Raw genomic sequence first — 20605 nt, forward strand, 5'->3', positions numbered from 1 at the left:
TTTGAATATTTTATCCCATATGTCAAATTAACAGTTAATTTTCCTAACATTCCTTATGAGTGCTTTAGTCCCTCTCCCATAGGTATTCAGAATATCCTGCAGGCTTCTGCCATGTAATTTGGCAGAAATTATGTTCTATCTACATAGGAGAATGCATTCTGTGTAAAAATTACCACAAAATTAAATATTATGTTACCAAAAAGACAAGAAATTGCATTTGGAATCACCTATATATAATGCTAATAAGAAACCCAAATCCATTTTATTCCAATTAAGCTGGAAAACCTTCCTTTTTACAACATGAGAGAGATTTCAAGACCTTCCAAATGTTAATAAACCCACAGGTATTTCTACTTTTTATGTCTCCTGGTATACAGTACTTATCAAGAATTGTTGCTCATTTCAATATTAGCCTGATTTTCTCAGTCTAGAGAAGTGCAATATTTTGAACCATTGCATCTTACTTCTTAAATACAAAGGAAATTTTATTTTCCCCAGTTTTGGTAAGAGATTGATTTCATAAATATTTGCATTGTGTTATCTAGAAAAGGTAGCAGCCGTAAGGTTCTGTAGGAGGACACTGGACAGCTCAAAGAATTCACCGTGGGCACAATGACTGAACAACAAGCTGTGTTAAGGGTCCTTTGTGTTTCACTGACATCATAAAATTCTTACAGAGGAAAATATTATGACGTTTTATACAACAGATCCAAGGTGGATCATTTTCTTGTGGTTGCCACCAGCTTGTGCTGAGCCCAGATTGGCTCAGTCTAATGGTTATGAGATTTCTGAACAGAGTCTGAAAAATCAAAATGAGATCAGAATCCATTTTTCTGTCTAGTTGGTAAGAACAAGCTCTGAAACTTCAATCAACCTGAAGATGAGCTGCCCTTTAGTCTCCAGATGTCGTGCCTTCAAAGGAGAGCTAAAATTCATTTATGGAAATACTTGGAGTCCTCCCCTCCACCCCTCAAATGAATAGTCATAAAGCTGTAGGGTCCTTAAAGCCAGATCTTCAGTAATAGCACAAAATATGCCTTTTGTACTGTGCTCCTAGTGCTGTAGAATAGTGAGGTAGATTTTTCCACACAGAGAGCAACACCCCCTTAACATTTAAGGTAGTGAAATGGAAATTTCTGTGACCTAATTTAAGAACCAGTCAAATGTCTTAGGTGAGAAAGTTTCACCAAAATGTAAATACCACTGTATTTCTGCTTTGATTAAGAGTCCAGGTGAAGGGGTGGGGGGGGATGGTTATGATACAGGAGAGTGCAGTGGAGACAAAGGAATCCAGTATCCAGGTAATGATAAAGCTTAACTCCTGAGCATGGGGGATCTGGAAGGATCACTTCCTACTCATGCACATGGCAGCCTTGTTTTGTGTTATCCCAGAGGGAAGAGGAAAAGCTGGTATTAATGGTGAACCCAGATGAATTTTGTGAAAGTCTGTAAGGCCTCATTTATAGCCTGTGTGCCAGAACTCTGCTTTCCCTCCATGATCAAAAAACAGAGCAGTCTATACAGTGTAAATGAGATTTGGCAGTGTAAGTGAAGCTGCTCTCTCTTTGAAGAGACTCTTTCCCTTGCTCTGATGCCTTGGGAAGGCTGACCTGAAACAGAGACTGGACAGAGCTAGAGAATAAAGTAGGTGTTTATTGAAAGGCCTTTAGGGTACACCTTGGGCAGGACAAGAGCTACAGGGCTACACCCAGGGTGGACTAAGAATGGTCCCCAAATGGAGGACCAGTCACAAGGTCTCACTCTTTTATAAGTTTTGGTCCATTTGCATATTGGGGTTTAATTGTCCAATTACAGCTTCAGGTTGTGAGGTCTCATCCTTCTTGTTTCTCTCTTCACTGTTTATGCTTTTGGGCCCGAAAGTTGTACTTGTTGTCCTCAGTCTTCAGCAGGATTTGTTTTCTCTACTTACTCTCTCAGAACTACACCCCTAGGCAGCACAGAATCTGAAAAACACAAAAGCTAAAACTTAAGGCATTGTCTCCACTGCTGACCTCTCCTCATGTCCCTGTGTTCTTGCTCCTGCAGTCCAGTACATCATTCAACAGGGATGCTGTGAAAGCTGGGACAGGCCGGCGCTTCCTTGGCGGGCTCTTAAATGACACATCCTACTGCTACACCCTGGAGGTCTCCTTCTACAGCTACATTTTGTGTGGAACTGCTGCTGCTGTGCCCTACACCGAGGAAGCCTGTATCCTTTTGAAATCCATCCTCTTGCAGCACACGTGAACCAGGCACTTAAGGTAAATACTTCTGTCTCCATAAGAGTTTGCCGAGATAGAAACACACACAAGTGGAAATGTGAGTCTGCTCCTGATGCTTTAATTTCCCTCATATTGATTCTCCATACTGTGGAAATTCAAGAAGAGAAAGACATTAGATCAAATAAGCCATTTCCCTCTTGTAGGAGATTGTCTCACACACTTGTTATAGAAACTAGTCCTGGAGAGTCCGTGATCCATTCCCTTCCACAGCCTTCCATTTCTTTCTTCATTTCTCTCCTTATTCCCTCATTAGCCCTGTATTTGTGTTATTGTTTTAATAGCAAGTCGAGAGTGCTTCTTTGGTACTGAGTAAAATATCTTCTCTGCCTTTGAACTGCAGCCAAAAGGATCCATTAGGTTCTGCATCTGCCTCGAGGACAAATCTTCAATGCCAGTTGACAAAGAAATGGAAGTCAAATTGTGAAAACAAAACCATCAAAGTTGTTGGCATTTTTGAGTGCTCAGATAGAAGCAGTGTCTCATTCCTCAAAAAACACATATCCATCTGGCTATCTCAATGTATCAGCAATTTGTAGAATTGTTCTGACTGGTCTTATGATCTGCTTTTATGTTTTTCTTTTTCTTTTTGTCACCATGCTCAATCAAACACCCAGGGCCCATACTTCAATGCTGGGTATGTTATTTCATTTTGTCGTTCTATCTTGGCAGCCTTAGAAATTTCCACAGGTTTAGAAACACTGCAGAGGGAGAGAGATTAGCTGTGATTGCCTATTTACCTCTCTGCTGCATTTTGGAAGTTGGGAGTAGCAAGGGAGACATTTTAATATGAGACATAATTCTTCACCATCCATGTATATGGGCTCTCAGTGTGGGAATAAGAGCAAGAAACAGGGAGCAGGGAAAGGAACTGTTTGTCATTTGGGCTTTTCTGGTTTGACTTCTCCACTGAAAGTGAGATTTGGGGGAAGGAAGGAGATGAATATATTAAAGTGATTTGCCAGGCTTGAGCATTTGGAATAGAAGCTCTTTTTTGCCCAGTAAAGTCAACTGAAGGAAAAGCTCCATGCAACATACACAAATGTAGTATATCTTGCCACTGTGAAAAAAAAATGTTGCTACTGTTATGTTTAGGTATTTATTTTCTTATGCTGGTATTTTGGTGTTTCAAGAATCTGTGCCTTAGTTTTACCTTTAACTTTCCTCCCCACTTTGTGCTCACTGTGCTGAAAACTGCTTGTTTCTCTTGTTTATCAAGAACAGTTTTTACAGTGAGGAGGGGAAAGTACCCCTATGCACATAAGATCATGATTCCTTTGGATATGTTTTGCTTCATGACTGGTAGATCAGACTGGCTTAGTTTCCTTTTCCGTAAAAGTTTCTGGTTTGTGCTTCACATTTTAGATGTTTCACCTCTGGGGTCCAGCATCTCCATTTGCTTGGCTTGCCATGCCTGCTGCAGGCAGAGATGCCCCATTCTCTGTTCATTCCATCAACAGCTGGGAAACAGAAAACAGGCTCCAGATCAGAGAACCTTCTTGGAGCTGGCATGGGGAAAGCTCAAGCAGCAGCTTGGTTTCTGCAGTTAGGGTTTCACCCAGCTGAGTGGAAAAGGAGGGGAAAGCAGGTTCTGGTTGGCCTGCCAGACAGCAAGCAGGGGAGGCTCTTTGCCCATGGAGTATGCTCCACTGGCATTTTGCCCTGGAAGATTTTATTATTTCCTTTTCAATGTTGGAATTTTATCCAGAGTACTGCCTAGCAGATCTTTTCCTCACGTGTGCAGTTTTCTTGTTAGTGAAAGAAATGGAGCTGCTTGAAATAGTCTCTAGACTGGTCTGATCCAACACAGGAGTAGCCACTGGATTTATGCACATCCTGTCCTGGCAGGGGAGGAAGTTTCACATCACTGAAGTGCCTATGACTGAAAGTAAAACAATTGCAGAACATTCCAATTTAGCCTGAACAGCCCTTCCAAGCTATTTGCAAGTCAGTGATTAATTAATGCTCGGATTTTTTAATGGACCTGAACCAAAGACACAGGCAGTCAGTTCACATTGGCCTCCAAGGACAGGGCTGTTTCTATTAACTATCTATGTACATGCAGGCAGCAACTCAAGCAAATAAATGAAAATACAGTGAGCCCAAGGACTGTGAATTGATAATGCAAGTATTCTGGAAATCTGCCTTTAAAGATGTATTTCTTAGAACTTTGTTCATTCCATTGTGATGTTATTTGGTTGTGTGAGTATTTTTTCCTTTTCTTTTTCATTCCCTTTCCTTTTTTTCTTTTCTTTTTCTCCTTTTTCCCTTTCCCTTTCCTTTCAATGGGAGGGAACCTAGGATTGTTCAAAGCTTCTACTGTTGGATTAAGTGCAGACTGAGATTCAGCCTCAAATTCAGGTCAACCATGACCATGAAAAGAGACTACAAAGTAGATCACACGACCAGAACTAGCAATACTGTCTCCTTTTAGAGAACAAAACCAATTAGGATCTCCAGATTCTGCAAAATATTAATTTAATATTAATGCCGTTCCTGTTGACAGGTAAGAAAACTGAACAAATTCTGAATAGACTTGGTGACAAGTGATGATACCTGTCAGCTTCTTTTCTTTACAGAATTTGTGGCAAATAAGATCACAGAGCTACTCCCTTTCATGCCATTATATAAGTGGATTAGGTTTGTTGGTGGGTTTTTTATCTCTTCATGTTCTCCAGGTTCTACATGCTAACTCTGTCATCCATACAAACCTCTGCGTGACAGTAATAGATTTATTTTTGTATTGAGTGAGATTATCCACTTTTTTCAGATTTGTATGACTGACTGAAAAATACTTTGTAATTTTTGAGATAAGTGGATACTTTACATGCATGAAAATGGACGACAGACCTTCGATCTAAGTGTTTGAATTCTTACCATTAGTGTGGACAATAACCTTTTTCAGTAAGAAATGAAAGAAAAAAAAAAAGGATGGGAAGATATCATAGAACTGGAAATCAGTTTCAAATTAATCCAATTAGTATGACTGAGTGTTCTAAATGAATTGGTTCAGAATTTAGAGGCTGACGCCTGGAATGTTCTAAAAACAAATTGGCTTCTGAGTCTGCACTATTTAACTGAAATCCAGGAGGGAGGGGTCTTCCTTCAGTCTGTGTTGGGGGATATGTTTGGGACATGTGTGGTGGGATAACATCATGCAGAGTGTTGAGTTTCTGGCCTTTTCTAACACAGAGAATTAACATCAAAGATTGCATCAAAGTCTCAGGCCTCGATTGGCATGACATCACTAATGGTTACTGCTGGAGCTCCTCTTGTATTTTCATCCAGCAAACAAAGCACTTAGACATTCCTGCAGAGCTGTGTGTGTGCCTGCTAGGTCTGTGTCTAACAGATATATACCTGGAGTGTGGGAAATATTAGGGATATGTTCTGTAAGCTCTGCAGAAAACCCCACGATAACACGTGCTGCAGATAACAGTGAATGGACTCTGTTTCAAAGGCATAATAAGAGGATTGTAGGCTTGTCTGCTACTTGCCTGGAAGTGGACAGAGAAATGTTTAAAACGCTTCTCACACACGCACACATTTGGTAGTAACTGATTAAAAAAGGCAGCACAACAACAGTTAGCTCAGCACCAGGTGAAGGAGCTTTAAAATGAGCTGATATGCTTCCATTAAATTCCATGTTTTACTCGGCATTTACAGGGCTTATGACATGAGGCTTGTAAACTGCTCTGTAACACTCACCAGCAGCTCAGCTGCTGAGCTGTCTCGATTCACACCAGCCTCAGAGCTGGGCAGGGAACAAGGGCTAAAAGAGGGGGAGGTAGGATGAATCCCCAGCTGCAGGGCTGAGCCCTGCTCTGTCAGTACACCCAGAATTGGTGTTTTCCAGTCTCCCACTACAGCTGTGAACAGCAGCCATCACAGCCTGACCTGAGAGCAGCCAGCAAAGGACTCTCACATCAACAGCTTTAAAATCTATTTGGTTCATTTTTTAGAGTGTTTGAACTAGATCCTTGCTGCAAAGCAGGCAGCCTATAACAGAGAATAAAAAGGTTTTCCTCTTCCACAGCCCAGCCATGAGGCAGGAAGGCAGAAATGATGGAGATCTGGCAGGAACTGGTATGACTGTAGCTGTAGGGGGGAATAATCATTGAGATGGGTGGGCATCACAATTGTCAGCATGTCCAGAGCTTTTTGGTGTATTTTTATCTTAATTGCAAGCTTCCTCCAGGTGGAGAAGGACCCCATCCAAAGGTGCACTGCTGAACTCTGTCTTGTTTGTGGGCATAAAGATGTATTTATGTGGCTACAGCCACATAAATTGGATTGACTAGAATCTCTTCAAACACCTAAGAGGAGCTCACATCCTGGATTCTCAACACAGAGACCACTGGGTTCATTCTTATCCTTAACTTCAAGCAAAGTGTCTGCCTGCTGCTTGACTGGGGACTTGAGAAGTTAAATCCCTGAAGGAAACAGTCATTTGTTACATCCAGATTCCTTTTGAGGAGTACTTGGATCTCAGTAAATGCCTGTCCTGGGGAAAAGGAATCTGTATGCAAACTACAATTCCAGTAAAAGCATCTATAACTTTTAGAGCTTCATGTACCTGCCAGTCCCCTAGGGCAAATGTACTTGGTTATTTTGAGCTGTTTTACATTTCTTTTTTTGGCAACTGCCTGTCCTGATCCTCCTATCTCTGTTAGTGATATCCTTAAGAGAAGATCCTCATGAGACAGATTATGGCCCTTTGCAGGTTCATTCCCAGCCAGTAAAGGCAACATTACTAACAAAAGCCAATGAGGTATGAAAAGCTGTGCTGATAAAGCTGAGGGAGCTCTGCAGAGGTTATCCAGTGTGGCTTAGGTTTGAACTTCAGTTAGAGGTTCTTGCCAAGATGATTTCAAAGTAAATCAGGCACATATTCAGGGAAAGGCATCCAAAGGTCTACTTCTTCTGCTAAGTCCCTACAAACAGGCTCCCTTCTGTGTGTTGCAAAAAGTGGCATTAATCCTAATCCTGCAGATTTTTCTAAGAGTGACCTCCTTGCACATCTTCTCTCCTGTACCTGGTTGTTTCTTAGTACCACATTTAGGGCTGGTTTGGAGGAGAGGAAACAAAATCCTCTTTTCAGCTCCCCAGTCTGTGTGAAAGTGTCAAGGTTTACAGCCACAATTTCAAATGCTCTTAATATTACTGGAAGCATAGAGTTAAATTATAGAGTTGTAAAGTTACTTTATAGTGATAATGCTGTCAAGCATCAATATCTCTGCCCCAGGGCACCATGGAAACTCAGTTAATGATATAAGAAGCTGATATTTTTCAGGGTTGCAGCTGTTGGCTCATACCCAGAAGGAATCTGTGTGTTTGTTCATATCGGGTATATACAGTGGGACCTGCTCAAAGAAAATTAAGAAACAGTGAAAAGTCTGTTTAATGAAGTGCAGTGGAATGAAAGTATAAAGCAGTACATGGTGTTGCAGTATGCACACCTCGTTCTCTCAAAGGGCTCAATGCAGTGGACAATGCTGCACAAAAATACTTCTCTTCTGTAAGAGGGGATGTTTGTGGGGGAGAGTTAATATTTGGATGTAGATTTGTTTATCTAGTTACCTGTAGCCCTGACTGCATCAATCTATGCAAACACTGTCTGGGAGTATCAGTATCAGTAGAGAAATGGAAATTTAGGGAAGTGACTAGTCAACTTAAGAATATTCATAATTTTTGTAATGTATTTCTTAGGATCTGCATCTCAAAGTGCTTTGATAGCCTCAGATGAAAGATGCTATAAAAGTGGAAAGTGTATTAGAAAGGTGCTTTTTTACTTTAAAGAATTTTTTTTTTTTTTGCTTAAATGTAGATTATCAGACTTGGAAGACATCTTCAAAATGCTTCCATTTAACCATATGATTCCAGTTACCTTTTCCTTCCTCCAGTGTATGCATATTTCTTTCCCAGGAATACCAAGGTACAGGGGAGAGAACAGATGGTGGCTGTGGGATGAGAATGTAAGCAGGATGCATATTCAAACTTACAGAAATGCCCTCAAGTCAGTTTCAGACATGAAGACAGCAGTTGGCCTTCTTTGAAGAGCAGGAAGACTTCAGTAGCTGTGAGCCTGGACTAGGGAATTCGGACAGGTTGACTTAAGAACTGTCAATATTTACAACTGTATTGAGGAACTGGGACCTTGTGGACAGCTGGAGCAGGAGCATCTTAGAGAGACGTGTGCAAATACCATCCCTGCATCCCAACAGCTGTCCTCAACTCAGTGCTGGCTCAGGATGTGCTCCTCAGCCTGGGTAGGGCTGTATCCAGTGCCATGGGAAGGCTGATCCTCATAAGGCCAGCTCTAAAACTGGTCTCATCCAGTGCAGCCTTTGGGGTCTCTGTTGAGACACTGAATGCTACTAGTGCCAAACTGTCATTGAGGTTTTGCTGACAGAAAGCCTCATAGGTGCTTTTCACTCAAGCTCTCAATGATTCTTGGTCTGCAAGCACAAAACTCTCTAATTCAAAAAGGTTTTCATGGCAGTATATTAAATAAAAACAAACATAAAAATTGCCAGGTAATTATAAGCATCTTAATAAGAAGAATATAATGAGCATAATAATCATAATAATCATAACATTTTTCTATTAGTATTTCTTTTGTGCACAGGAAAAAAAAACTTAGACCAAGCACAAGTTAAGCTTTTGCTGAAAGGTTGGAAGGTGAAGTAGATCACATAAGTGATTGCAGGGTTGTGGATAATACAAAGAAGGGAAAGCTCTCTCCAGGCACTGCTGCTATCCTTCTTGGAACTGGCTTTCCTGGATTTGAATGCCTCTGCTATGAACTTTCTTTTCCTCAAACTTGTATTTTTCCTTTTTCTTAGAAGCAACTTAGACAAAACTAAGCATATAGATCTGATATGAGGCTCTTGGGTGCTCAGAACACTATACAAATGCTATTAGATCCGTAGTTAAAATAATTCTTTGGTAAATGTTAAATTCCTATTAGTAACACTTGCTAAACTTAAGTGCAAAGGAAAGGGCAAGGCTAATCTGAAAGGCAATGGAGAGCAGGGCTTAAAAGATATTAACAATTTGTTGGAAATGTCTGAGGGGAGTGGTTATTATAACTAAAGAGTAATGTCTGTGGGTTGGAGACTTAGGTTAGGAAAGGGCTTTAGACAGTCCTGTGCTTTGAAGCTTTCCCAAATGTCATTGGGACTGAAGAGGAAAAAAAGCCATTCAGAAGGAGGTGTTCTCCAAAAAGCAATAAACAGCCAAATTGCAGTGTCTCTGGGAGAGGTCTCTCCTTTTCTGCCAGCCTGTACAGGGGGGTGTTTGTGTGTCTCCATGTTTGTCTTCTTTTTCCTCTTCTCTGTGTCTCCAAATCTGGCTGAGCCTTCTCCTCTGTGCCTGTGTGTCTGTGTTGTCACCATCTCGTTGGCATTTAGGTACCTCAGGCCTTTCTGTCACCTCAGGGCGCTTTTTCAGGAGGTGTTGCACTAATCAGACACACCCAGTCTTGTGGTTTTGTGCACTTTTTACCATCTTTCACCCAAACTACTCCTTCTTTCTTTATATTTCGCTAGTATCAGCTTGATTACCATTGATTAAAGGGAATGTTAGGGTAGGAGCAGAAGCTCTTTTTCAACTACTATTTCTTTAGTCTCAAATACCAACATTCTGAAAGGGGATCAGAGATGATTTTTAGGAAACTCTGCAAAAAACAAGTGTCTTTCTGTCAGTGTGTCTTTCTCAGCTGCTTGACCAATTGCAACTGAATTTGACAGTGATAAAGGTCTCAGAGATATTACATTCCTATGAGTTTCATGAAAAATAGCTGGCTGAATGAGCAGAGAGACCACAATTAATCTCTCCAGAAGGGACAGCTGAATGTCTATTGTTAGAAACCAGAGGACAGTAGGCATGAAAGTCACAGGAAACAGATCCAACATCTCCTTTCCTTTCTGAGCAAGCCCCTGGTGAGTCGAGACCTCACTTTCCTTTTCTCTCTACACTTTAACCCCTAACATCTGTGAAAACCCTAACAGAGGATATCTTGTGGCATTCTGGAAAGCAGATTGCACCTTCTCCATCAAACCTCTGCTGAAAGAGGCCAGAAACCTGCCAGGTTTCAGTTCACAGGTACCCATCCAAGCCAAGGCCAGTACAGGCCCACCCCAAGCCAGCTGGTTCTTGTCACCTAGAGGTGAAACTTTGTCCACAGTTCAGAAAAACAAAGCCTGAACACGTCTCAGGCAGAAACTAAAGATAACCTGAAGTTTTGATTTAGTGTTCAGAAGCCTTTGTGTTTTGATAAGAGCAAGGGTGGGTCTGATTCTCTCATATCTCATCTCTTAAGAAGAAAACAGCCAAATCAGCTCAGATCAAAACCAGTCTTCTCTAATGTCTTGTCTCTGACAGAGGTCAAAATAAGGTGCCTGAGAAGAATTTAATAACAGAATAAGCATGTAACTGTTTTCCCTGAATATTCTTTGGCTTCCAGCAATTACTGGATTTGGGATCCCAGAGCCAGCGTTATTAGAATCATGAAATCACTTAGGTTGGAACAAACCTTTAAGATCATCAAGTCCAGCCAGTAACCCAGCAGTGCTAAGCCCACCACTATACAATGTCTCTGGGTCCTATTATTCCTCTTTTCAAGCCTTTTGATCATTGTGTTTCTGTGAATTTCTTCAGGGTCTGCTGAGTGGCTGGTTCTGTTGTCAGAACACAGCTTCAGGCTCTTTCTCTCTTCCTGTGCAGCACTGATACCTCCACTGCAGAAGATGCCCATGACTGTGCCTGTTAGCACCCTCACAGTCTCATATTCTTGCTGTAATACTGTGAAGATTTGAGACTGGGCTATTCCTGGGTCAAAAGAGTTATCATCCTGATGTTCCTCCTTCCTTATTTAATGATTCTTCTTTACACCACATCCCTCACGTTTCTGCCAAGCAGATTTTGTTGCATTGACTTTCTTTCCAAAGCCTGCCCAGAAGGACAGCTTTCCTTCAGCCAGGACACAGAAAGGGCCTGTGTCTCTAGAACCATCAATATTTTTCTTGAGATGATAAATGAGCTGCCAATAAACCGAGGCAGCTGCCAGATCCATCTGAGAAACAGACCTTCGGACCCAATTTATCCGTGCTTGGTTTATTCATGTGTCTGGAAACTTTTGGGATGCAAACAGAGGGCTAACCACTCTGAGGGAGCCACTTAGAATTAGATGGTATAGATTGATGCAGTGGGAGTTTATGGGCTGGTTCAGATACATTAGCTATTACTTTGTGGTTGCCTATCTCAAACAAGAAAATGGCTTCATATTTGTCATAGGGAACATCACAGAAAAGGAAAAAAGCTTTCAAAACAAGACCTAAATTGTCATACTTGCTGTATCATTCAGTTTGTTTTTCTTCATCTCCTCTGGCCTTTCTTGCCTTTAATTCAGGGTTTTGCATAATCTGTGAAATTTTGTTGTCAGGAGTTTTCTAAGGAGATGAGGCATGGCTGATTACGTTGTGCCTGGAGGGATGGGAGCAGTTTTTGTGCTTCAATGAGTAAGGTTTATAGGGAGAGCAGTCTGGTTTTGAACCAGATGACACAGCTGGGAAAAGCAGGCAGCCTCTGTGTTTGTTTAGGATGCTTTTCTGGCAGCAGGCACTTGTGTGTTTTATATACATTCACCCCAAAACTTCTGACCTTTTTTTTTTTTGGTTTCTACCAACAGAAGCTCTCAGCAGTATTAAGTTTGGGGCAAGTTTGATGAGAACAGGCAGCTGAGCAAAGGAAAGGGACTCAAGAAATGCTTCTGCTGAGAGCAAGACCGGAGGGAGTGTAAATATTACTGCACTCCAGAAGGTCTGTCTGGAAAAGTGACCACAAAAAGCTCCGGCAAGGAGAGAATTTCAGCTGGCACATGATCCATATTGCTGGAGAACCCACCTTAGGAACCTGTGTGATGCAGGAGCCGCAGCTCCTTGTGGCGAGGGGAGTGGAGGAAGCCCCGAGGCAGGAAAAGCAGCGAGGAGAGCCCTCGGAGCCAGCCCTGGGAGCAGCAGCCGCTGCCGCTGGCGCATCCCCGTGTCGGTGTCGCAGGCGCGGCTGGTCCTGCCCGAGCGGGGCCGCGCATCTCCCGCTTGCTGGAGCTCAAGTGCCCTCTTCTGGCACCAACCGTGCCGTCCCTCCGGGCCAGCCGGCTGACAGCAGGCCATGCTTTCCTGGTGGTTGCTAAAATCAGGAACAAAGCAGGTTTTTTTTTTTTTCGCTTTGCTTCCCCTCTGTGTCCGGGCTGCCCTGGCGGCAGTAGAGGTTGGAGGATGTGGAGCATCCCTGTTGTAGCAGCCTGGCCAGTCCAAACTTTCCTGTGACAGGGCTGTGAGGAGACTGTGTTTGCATCTGAGCTGATTAAATACAGAAACTTTTATTCCCTTTTGTCTTTTTTTCCCCTGTTTTATCTGTTGTAAATCTGTAACTGTCTCGATTTGCACCAGCTGAGATTGGGGTGGCCTTTTCCTGCTCATGTTCTCTGCTCTCTGTTGTATAAATCCTCTCTTGGCTATTCCTGACCTGTTGATGTCAATAGTTTTCACTGTGAATCCCAGTGGGATCGAGATTCGACCTCTATTGATCACCAAGAGATGGCTGATCATGAAATGAGGGGAGAGGGGAATGTGCAGCAGCTGTCAGAGGAATCCCCATCCTGGTTGGGAAAGTTTGGATACACTTGCTAATGTCAGTTCAAGGTTAGCAGTACACAGCACAGCAACTGCATCTGTCTGCAGAGGCACTTAAAATCAGCCTTAAGAAAAAGGAGTTTACTGCACTGCTTTATCACATCAGTTACCATCAGAGGCCTTTGCATGTGCTTTGGATTTTTCTCTATGTTTAAGGAACATTTCAAGGTGTAATTAATTATAGCCGAATTTGTGCTACAAAGTAGGGAACAGCAGGTCAGGACATTTATGCTACGAGACAAGACTGAGCCTGATTCCCATTTAGATGCTTTACAGCAGAAGGGTAGTGGTTTTTTCCCCTGGTTACAAGCAGTGTCTCAGCTATGGAGTGCAACGCTGTATTAATAATTCTGTACTTATTGTAAGCCCCCTGAATGCAAATCCCTCGCACGCGAGCTGGACTGGCATAAACCACTTTGGGAAGCACACAACACAATTTATACTGCCCTCCACTGCCTTTATGAGGAGTAAAAGGAGCTGGAGTCAAGATTGCCACGTTTTGCAAAGTGCTGAGCTGAAAGTGAAAATCCAGCTTCTCCCTTCAAGGTGAAAAGGACACAGGAGATCCTGGTGCTTTTGGTCTGCCTGAGGATCTTCCTGCAGTGATCTCTGCTCTGTTACATGCACTTTTAAACTGTCATATGCTGGCATTGTCTTTTCCTGGTCATTTCACTATTGGCTTAGTAAGGTTTCAGAGCTGAGGCTCTGGAAATATGATTGCTAATAATGTGATTTTATTTAAACGTTATGCATGTGTTTCATCTCGCTTTACTTCTCAGTGCTGGGTGTTTGGATGGAATTTAGGCAGAGATGGTCTGTGGCTGCAGATAAGTGCAGCACCCTTGCAGTGCTGTCAACCAAACCCTGCAGGGACAGGGCAAGACCATGTGCCCAGAAATGAGATGAGACAAGTGAAGTGTTTCCAGCCAATATAAGCTGAGATATTAAAGCAGTTAACGTGAACTACATAATTGAAGAACACAGACAATACTCAAAATTTACTGATGACTTTCAAAGTGATTACCTAAAATATGATGTAAGGATAAAGTGAATATAGTCATCTTCTAAGATTTCACTTTAAGGCTGCTCCTCTGCATAGGAAAATTTATATGCGTGAGTGTACACATGCATTAGATATGCACATACAGCAGGACTTTTTTTCTTAAGTATATTCTCAAGATTCATGAAGGAAATGAATGATGACAGCAGGAGAAACTTGCAGGCCTCTCTTTGTGTGGGGAAGCTCCAAGCCACCATTGCAGGGAACAAAGATGCCCCTCTATCAGGCCTCTGCAGACAGAGCTGGAACTGGAGCAGCCCAGAGTAATGGTGCTGAGAAGTTGGGACAATAACAAGGCAAAGCAAAGCAGAGCCTAACAGGATGACAGCACGAGACACCAAAAATAGGTGCCTTTTGTATGACTATAATAGCACCACCTGCTTTCAGAACGTTAGTAATCCTGTAAATGTGTCCATTCCAGTGAATATCCTTGAGGGAGTTGACACAGAAATCCATAGAAACGAGGCACTGAATCTGAGCAGAGAAAAGGGAGAAGAGCAGGGATGCTGAAAGGAGCTGCTGGTGGGGGAAAGGAGCAGCCTGGGATTGTGTGTGTAGGTGTGCTCGGGGTAGCAGAGAAGTTTGCATGGTCTTGAAGGGAAGAATTTGTTTCCTCCTCATCGAACCCCAGCCCCTGCTGCTTTCTTTGATTTTCCTCTAGCAGGGCAAATCTAGGCACTCAGTGATGATAAATAACCCAGTATCACAAGGTGACGTGCACAGTGACACGATAATACAGAGAGAAAGAGAAGAACCCAGAGGGACGTTGTTTCTGTCATTTATTTCCCCAGTGTGCTCTGCAGCTCGGGCAGTTTGGGAGCCCCATCCCACAGTTCCATGGTGAGGACCTGAGGGGAGCCAGGCAAACCTCGCCAGCATGAGCAGTCCCTGAAAATGCTGTGCTTTTCCTGCAAGCTTTGTCTGCACTGACCTTGGTGGGATGCTTCAGTCCTGTTTTGATTGAGGGCCTTTGGGGACCTCGTGTTTGATCTGAGGTGAAGGGGTCGCTCTGCGTGTCACAATGTCACGATACCTGATAACTCAGCCGTGTCCCCCTGCCTGGCCTGGGCAAGGGCACACCACCTCCCTTCCTCCTTTCCTCCCCACCTTTCCTGGTTAGCAGCTTTCAGCTCTGCCATGTAACAGGGCTTGTTTGTTTGTTTGCTTGCTTTTAATGTTGCATTTCTGTGGCATTTCCTGGATTTTGTCCAAGTGAACTGAGAGCAGGAGTGGTGTTGTGCTGACATGGGCAGAGCATCAGCGGGGCTGAGCCCCCGGCTCCCCCAGGCAGGGTGCTGTGTTTGGGCTCACAGAAAAGCAACTTGTCCTTCTCTGTTGGACCAACATAAGGAAAGGAAAAAAAGGAACATTTTGCCAGAGGGTTTTCTGGCCATTTACTGGTGACTAGGGATGTTGAGATGTGGGGATGTGAGTCTGTCTGTGGCTCTGTAAAGAGCTTTGCAGCCTCAGTTCCTGTCCTTTCCTCTCCTCTCCTCTCCCAGTTTTTTCTTGGATGAAAATGCAGGACAGGAGAAATGGTGTTGTCTAGACAATGACACAGTGCTAGGACACAGTCTAGTGAGATAAAAGGAAAATGGAACAGGCATACAGAGCAAAGTGATTTGCCTAAATCTGCACAACCAGATCTCCTGACTCCTTCACTCTCCCTCCTGTGGCTTCTCCTTAGGAGATGAAGTTGATTGATTGAAATTGCCCTTTTTACTGATTACCATTTTAATAATCTAACCAGTTACGTCAGAAATACAGCATGAAGGGTGGTTTTCTTGATGCAATCTGTTTGTTACTTGCATTTCTCACAGGTGGGCACCAAAATCAGACTAGTTGGGTACTCTTTTTATTTACATTTAGGTTTGTGTCCTTGTCATTCAGGTATAGTGTGGTGTTACTGCTGCAGCTGCACTCACACATGACAGGGGAATAATCTTGTTACAAGGAAATTAAAACTAAAAACAAAAATGTCCCACTCCCCACCTATCTGAAGGGCAAAAAAACCCTGGACACAATATCAACAAAAAGCCCAACAAACCAATCTTCAAAAATAAATCTTGATCTCATAGGTCTTGGGTAAAATCTCTTTGCATACATGTGTGTGCTTCATCTCCTTGGCAATTGTCATCCTGTGTACAAGATTTTTGAGTGTAGGATGGGAACTATTGCTGTCTTCTGCTTTGACATTTCTGTTTCCTCACTGCCCTCTTTGCCTTTTGTTAGTTGCTTCTCATGCCACATCTGACTGGTTTTCAGTGCTGATAGGGAGTCTTTGCCTTGGAGTTTTACATGACTTACACTTAACTGACCACCCCATTCCTTCAAGGTTTTAAATAGGTGAATAACAACCCAGCTTCATGCCCCAGGGTACTGATTCTTGATGGGTTTTCCCACATGCTGTCAGCCTGAAAATAAATAATACCTGCAAGAAAAAGGGACTGAAATCATGCTAAATCTGCTCTTTTTGCTGAGAGCCAAACGGACTAGTGGTTGGAATGCAAGAAGAAAGGATATTCCTATTCCCTGCTCATTTGGCTGACAGCGTAATCACTCAGAGTAATAAATCTTCATTGGAAACTTAGATGAAAATGGAAAAGGAATGAGAGTGCTTTCAGAGAAGAAGCTGGGAGGGGGCTTTTGTCTCTGCTGAAGCACAGCCTCGGAGGGAGAGAAAAAGAACTACAGAAGCCCCTGCTGCTGGGTGCCGAATGGCCCTTGGTGCCCAGGGCTGAGCCTGCTGGCTTGTCCCCCTCAGCCCCAGTCATCCCCCCAGTCCTGACCTGTGCCCTCTGCTCTCTGTAGCCCCAGGTTTGAGGAGCAGGGATATCTGTCTGCCAAATGCACCCAAGCAGCATGAAGGGGCACAAATATGGGTCAGGAATAAATGGTAGAGATCTAGAGCAGCTGGCTACCTGCTGTGCTTGCTCTGTAACCCTTCAGGAGCCAGCACTTTCCCTCAGCCTCATGAGCAAACAAGGACAAAAAAAAAAAAGCAACCACAGAGCTGAAACATTTTATTTCCCCCACTGGGCCTGCCAATTAACCCTGTCAGGAGCTGGAAACCCACAGTGGGCACATCAACAGAGAAGGAGCTGCAGAAGGGGAGTGCTGGAGGAAGGCAGTGCAGGGATGCAATCATCTCCTGATAGCCCTGGAAGAGCTGAGCTGTGGTGCAGGGACAGTGGGAACCAGTTTTCAGGCACCTTCACGCTTCAGGAGCCACTGCAGGGCAAACAGAGATGCCAAGCACCAGCTCCTGGTGGGAATTCTGTCTCCTCACTTTCTGGCTGCTGTATGTCTGTCTCTGCAAATGTCACTGTTCTTGCTCATCCTCATCCCCCAGCTGTGTAATCTGTGTTGGCTTTGCAGTATGTTTGGGGATGTTGAAGGGGCTGGAAGGAAGAAGGAGGCAGCAAACACTTTCCCCCCTCCCAGAGCTCTCTGTCTGCGACTTGTACTGCACCTGATCTGCTTTGATGCTTGTGTCTTTGTGTTTGGGCAAGCTGATTTCCTCTTCCTTTGTTCCAGGGAGTGGAAGTTTGAGTTGGACTTACAGTAGTGCTAACTGTGTGAGTTGGATGAAGCACAGGCCACACAGGATGTGTTTTATTTGTTCCCTTTGTCAGCTGCACCAGAAGATGTGTAAAGAGCTGGGTCAAGATGAGACAGTGGGCAGAGCAGGGCAGGGCATTCTTCATTGTGAGGATGATGAAGAAGTGACTATACATGGGGGCTGTTTGCGCCTTGGGCACAAGTTTGCTGAAGTTATTTGGCTGATTTCCTCCCACATCACCTGTGGTGTTTCTACTGAAATCATCAAAGTGACACCAAAGATGAAATCTGTCCCACAGTCACCTCTGAAGCTTTTGGATCAACGCTGGCAACAAAGCAGAGAGGCAGGCATGGTGCTTAATTAGCATTGCATTTATTCCCTTCTGCAGAAAGCAATCTTCCCTGCCACTTGTTACTTTCCTTGGGAATAAAAATCAGGTGCTGCCCCATCTGCTGTGGGACTGGCACAATGGTCCTGCACGTGGTTACGGGCGAGACCAGCCCTGTGAGTCCTCTTGTCTCCCTGGCCTCACACCTCATCCCACACACTTGCCAGCTCCCTCATCCTCTCACTGCTAATTGCCTTTCTAGTGCCTTTGGACAGTGCTGGCTGTGAGGGGGTGACACCCAGCGCTCTCCCAGCCTCAGCTGGTGTGGCTGTGGCTGTGAGGAATAGCACAAATGGAAAAAGAGGGGCTGTTTTGGAGCTGAGTGATGCACAGTTAATATTCTGACTCTCAGGCCGTGAAATCGATCTTCCAGGTGAATTTGTGGTCTCTTGAAATCATTTTGGGCACGACACGCACCTCAAATGGAACAGGCTGCAGCGCTTGACGTCAGTAAATGCTTTCTGCCCTGCAAAAGAACACTGCTTGGATTTCATCTTGTTTTTACACCTTCACTTCTCCTTGTAAGGCTCATTGTCACCAACGGGTCTGGTGTCATCCAACTGCGGCAGTGAGACCAACACTCTGTGCTGCAGAAATTCCCAGAGCACAACACTCAGCAGCTGCCAAAGCTTTCTGCTGGCACCTGCTCAAGGCAAGGGAGAGAGAAATATCACTTTGTGTGCCTCCTTTCATTGCTGCCCACCAGGAGCCAGCAGGGACAGCACTTTGCTCCTCTGCTTGAGAGACACACAGGTTAGATGAGTGAGGCAGACACCTTGAGCCTTTGCAGCCTTTTCAACAAGCCAAGTCTCCTTTTTTCCCATCCCACCTTTTCCCAGCCAGATTGTGGCTGCCCCATATCATTGTTCCCTGGAAGGCTGGCATAGAATGGCATTCTGCTGTGCTTTTCTTCTGCTGTTTCTCACCTGCCAAAGTCCTTCATTTAAATGTCACAAGTCTAATTACTTGGAGTATGAGAGTTGGTGATGGATGCATTTGGGCAAACAACAAAAAGATTCTTTCAGCTAGGCAGGAAGGAAGATCAGATGGTTATGGGGAAAACTCTCACCAACTTTGTTCTTGCAGCTTCATTCCCTTCGAATTCATGTGTGTCTGCTGTCTCCTTGTCTTTCCATCTAAACTGAGATAACAAATATAGTAAATCCCTTCTTTCTGGAAGAAATTCTGCAAGTTGAGAATATCAGCTCTTGTGCCTCTCACTTTTCCAGCCAGCTCAGCTCTGAGCAGTGGAGCAGACAGTTTGAATGGCAAGAGGAGGCATCCTTAATCCAGACATTACACAAAGTGCATGTGGGGGAAACAGTGAATGTACTGGTTGTCACAGCCCTGCAAGGAACAGGACAAACTGCCTGGAAGGCACAGAAACAGTGTAGGGAGCACATTGTGCTGGTCCTTGCCTACCTGGAGCTAAAACAGGGTCTTTCTCTGAAACTGCCAGCAAGGGGTGTGAGTGTTTGTACCTGCCTGGTGCTGGTTTGCTGGGTGATGTGCTGGCCTGGGCACAGTGTACCCAAACCTGACACTGGCACACAGTGTGTGTGAAACTCCCTACCAAACAAGGTCATCCTTTCCCTGGTTCTCCAACAAACAGCAGGAGCAGGATCGCACCCAGCCTGCAAAGCTGGCTGTGATGGCTTCCCCTTCCTTCTGGAGCAGCAAATTGTCAGGGAGACCTAGGAAAGGCATGGAGGCCCAAGTGCTGTGAGTGAGGTGTGCAGCTTCTTCTCCATCTTCCCTTAAACCTGCTGGATCTCTCTTCTTCTCATTCCCTGCTGCTCATCCCACATTCTCCCCTGGTCCACAGGCTAAACAATGTTTCTATGCTCTGGTTCTGCCACATCGTCTCTTTTGAATGCTGTCAAGCTCTTAATTTCCTTGATTTTTGGCAGCAAGGAGCTCCCCAGGTCAGCAGTGTATGTGGGGAAGCAATCCCTGAGCAAGCCCTCCATGAAAGGTCTAGTCCTGCCTGGTCTGGGCTCTCCATAGCACTGTATACTCTGCCAAAGCTTCAGCTTAACTGAACAGATATAAAACTGAATTAAACTGGGAGGTGTATAACTTCATCACCACAAAATGGCTTTGCTATGCTTAGATATAGCATGAAGAAATATTTTCTTATATTTATTTTAATTGTGTTAGGGAAAAGATCTTTCCCTCCTAGGAAAGTGGTAAAGACTGTATAGAAATGGGAAATAAATGTTCTTTTCCAGTGCAGAGAATGTAGCCACACAGACAGCTGGTGTGCTGCAGAAAATTCAGGCAATGAAACTACCCAAACTTGTTTCTGTGTCCCACTAGGATGAAATGCACAAAAACATAATAAAAGGAATCATGATTTAGCAGTTAAGAGTGAATCAGATAAAAACCCCTCTTTCTTCCTAGTGCTATTTGCTGCACAAGGCAGAATGCGTAGAGGTTAATTATATTTCAAAGTCGGTGCTCTTTAGGGAAGGGCCAGTTTATTAGGAGAGGCTGGAATTGTTAAAGACAGATTTTCTATGCATCAAAACAGTTCATATGAGGCTCAAGGCTTGGCTGCTCTGACCTCAGGCAATACTATGCACTTTGATAAAGCTTTTAGAGGCAATAAAGTTTTAC

General features: G+C 43.9%; 1 protein-coding gene across 1 annotated transcript in view; it reads left to right on the forward strand.

The window, feature by feature from the left end:
• Positions 1 to 20605, forward strand: part of AGBL4 (AGBL carboxypeptidase 4) — a gene marked incomplete at its 5' end in the record, with an annotated part of 886698 nt that overhangs the window by 804267 nt on the left and 61826 nt on the right. Inside the window, one exon of the mRNA XM_083868088.1 lies at positions 2047 to 2209. Coding sequence (XP_083724214.1) covers positions 2047 to 2209 — 163 coding nt within the window. The remainder of the gene's footprint in view (positions 1 to 2046; positions 2210 to 20605) is intronic.

Source organism: Zosterops lateralis (genome assembly GCF_965231275.1).
Source record: "Zosterops lateralis genome assembly, chromosome: 9".
Taxonomy (NCBI): domain Eukaryota; kingdom Metazoa; phylum Chordata; class Aves; order Passeriformes; family Zosteropidae; genus Zosterops; species Zosterops lateralis.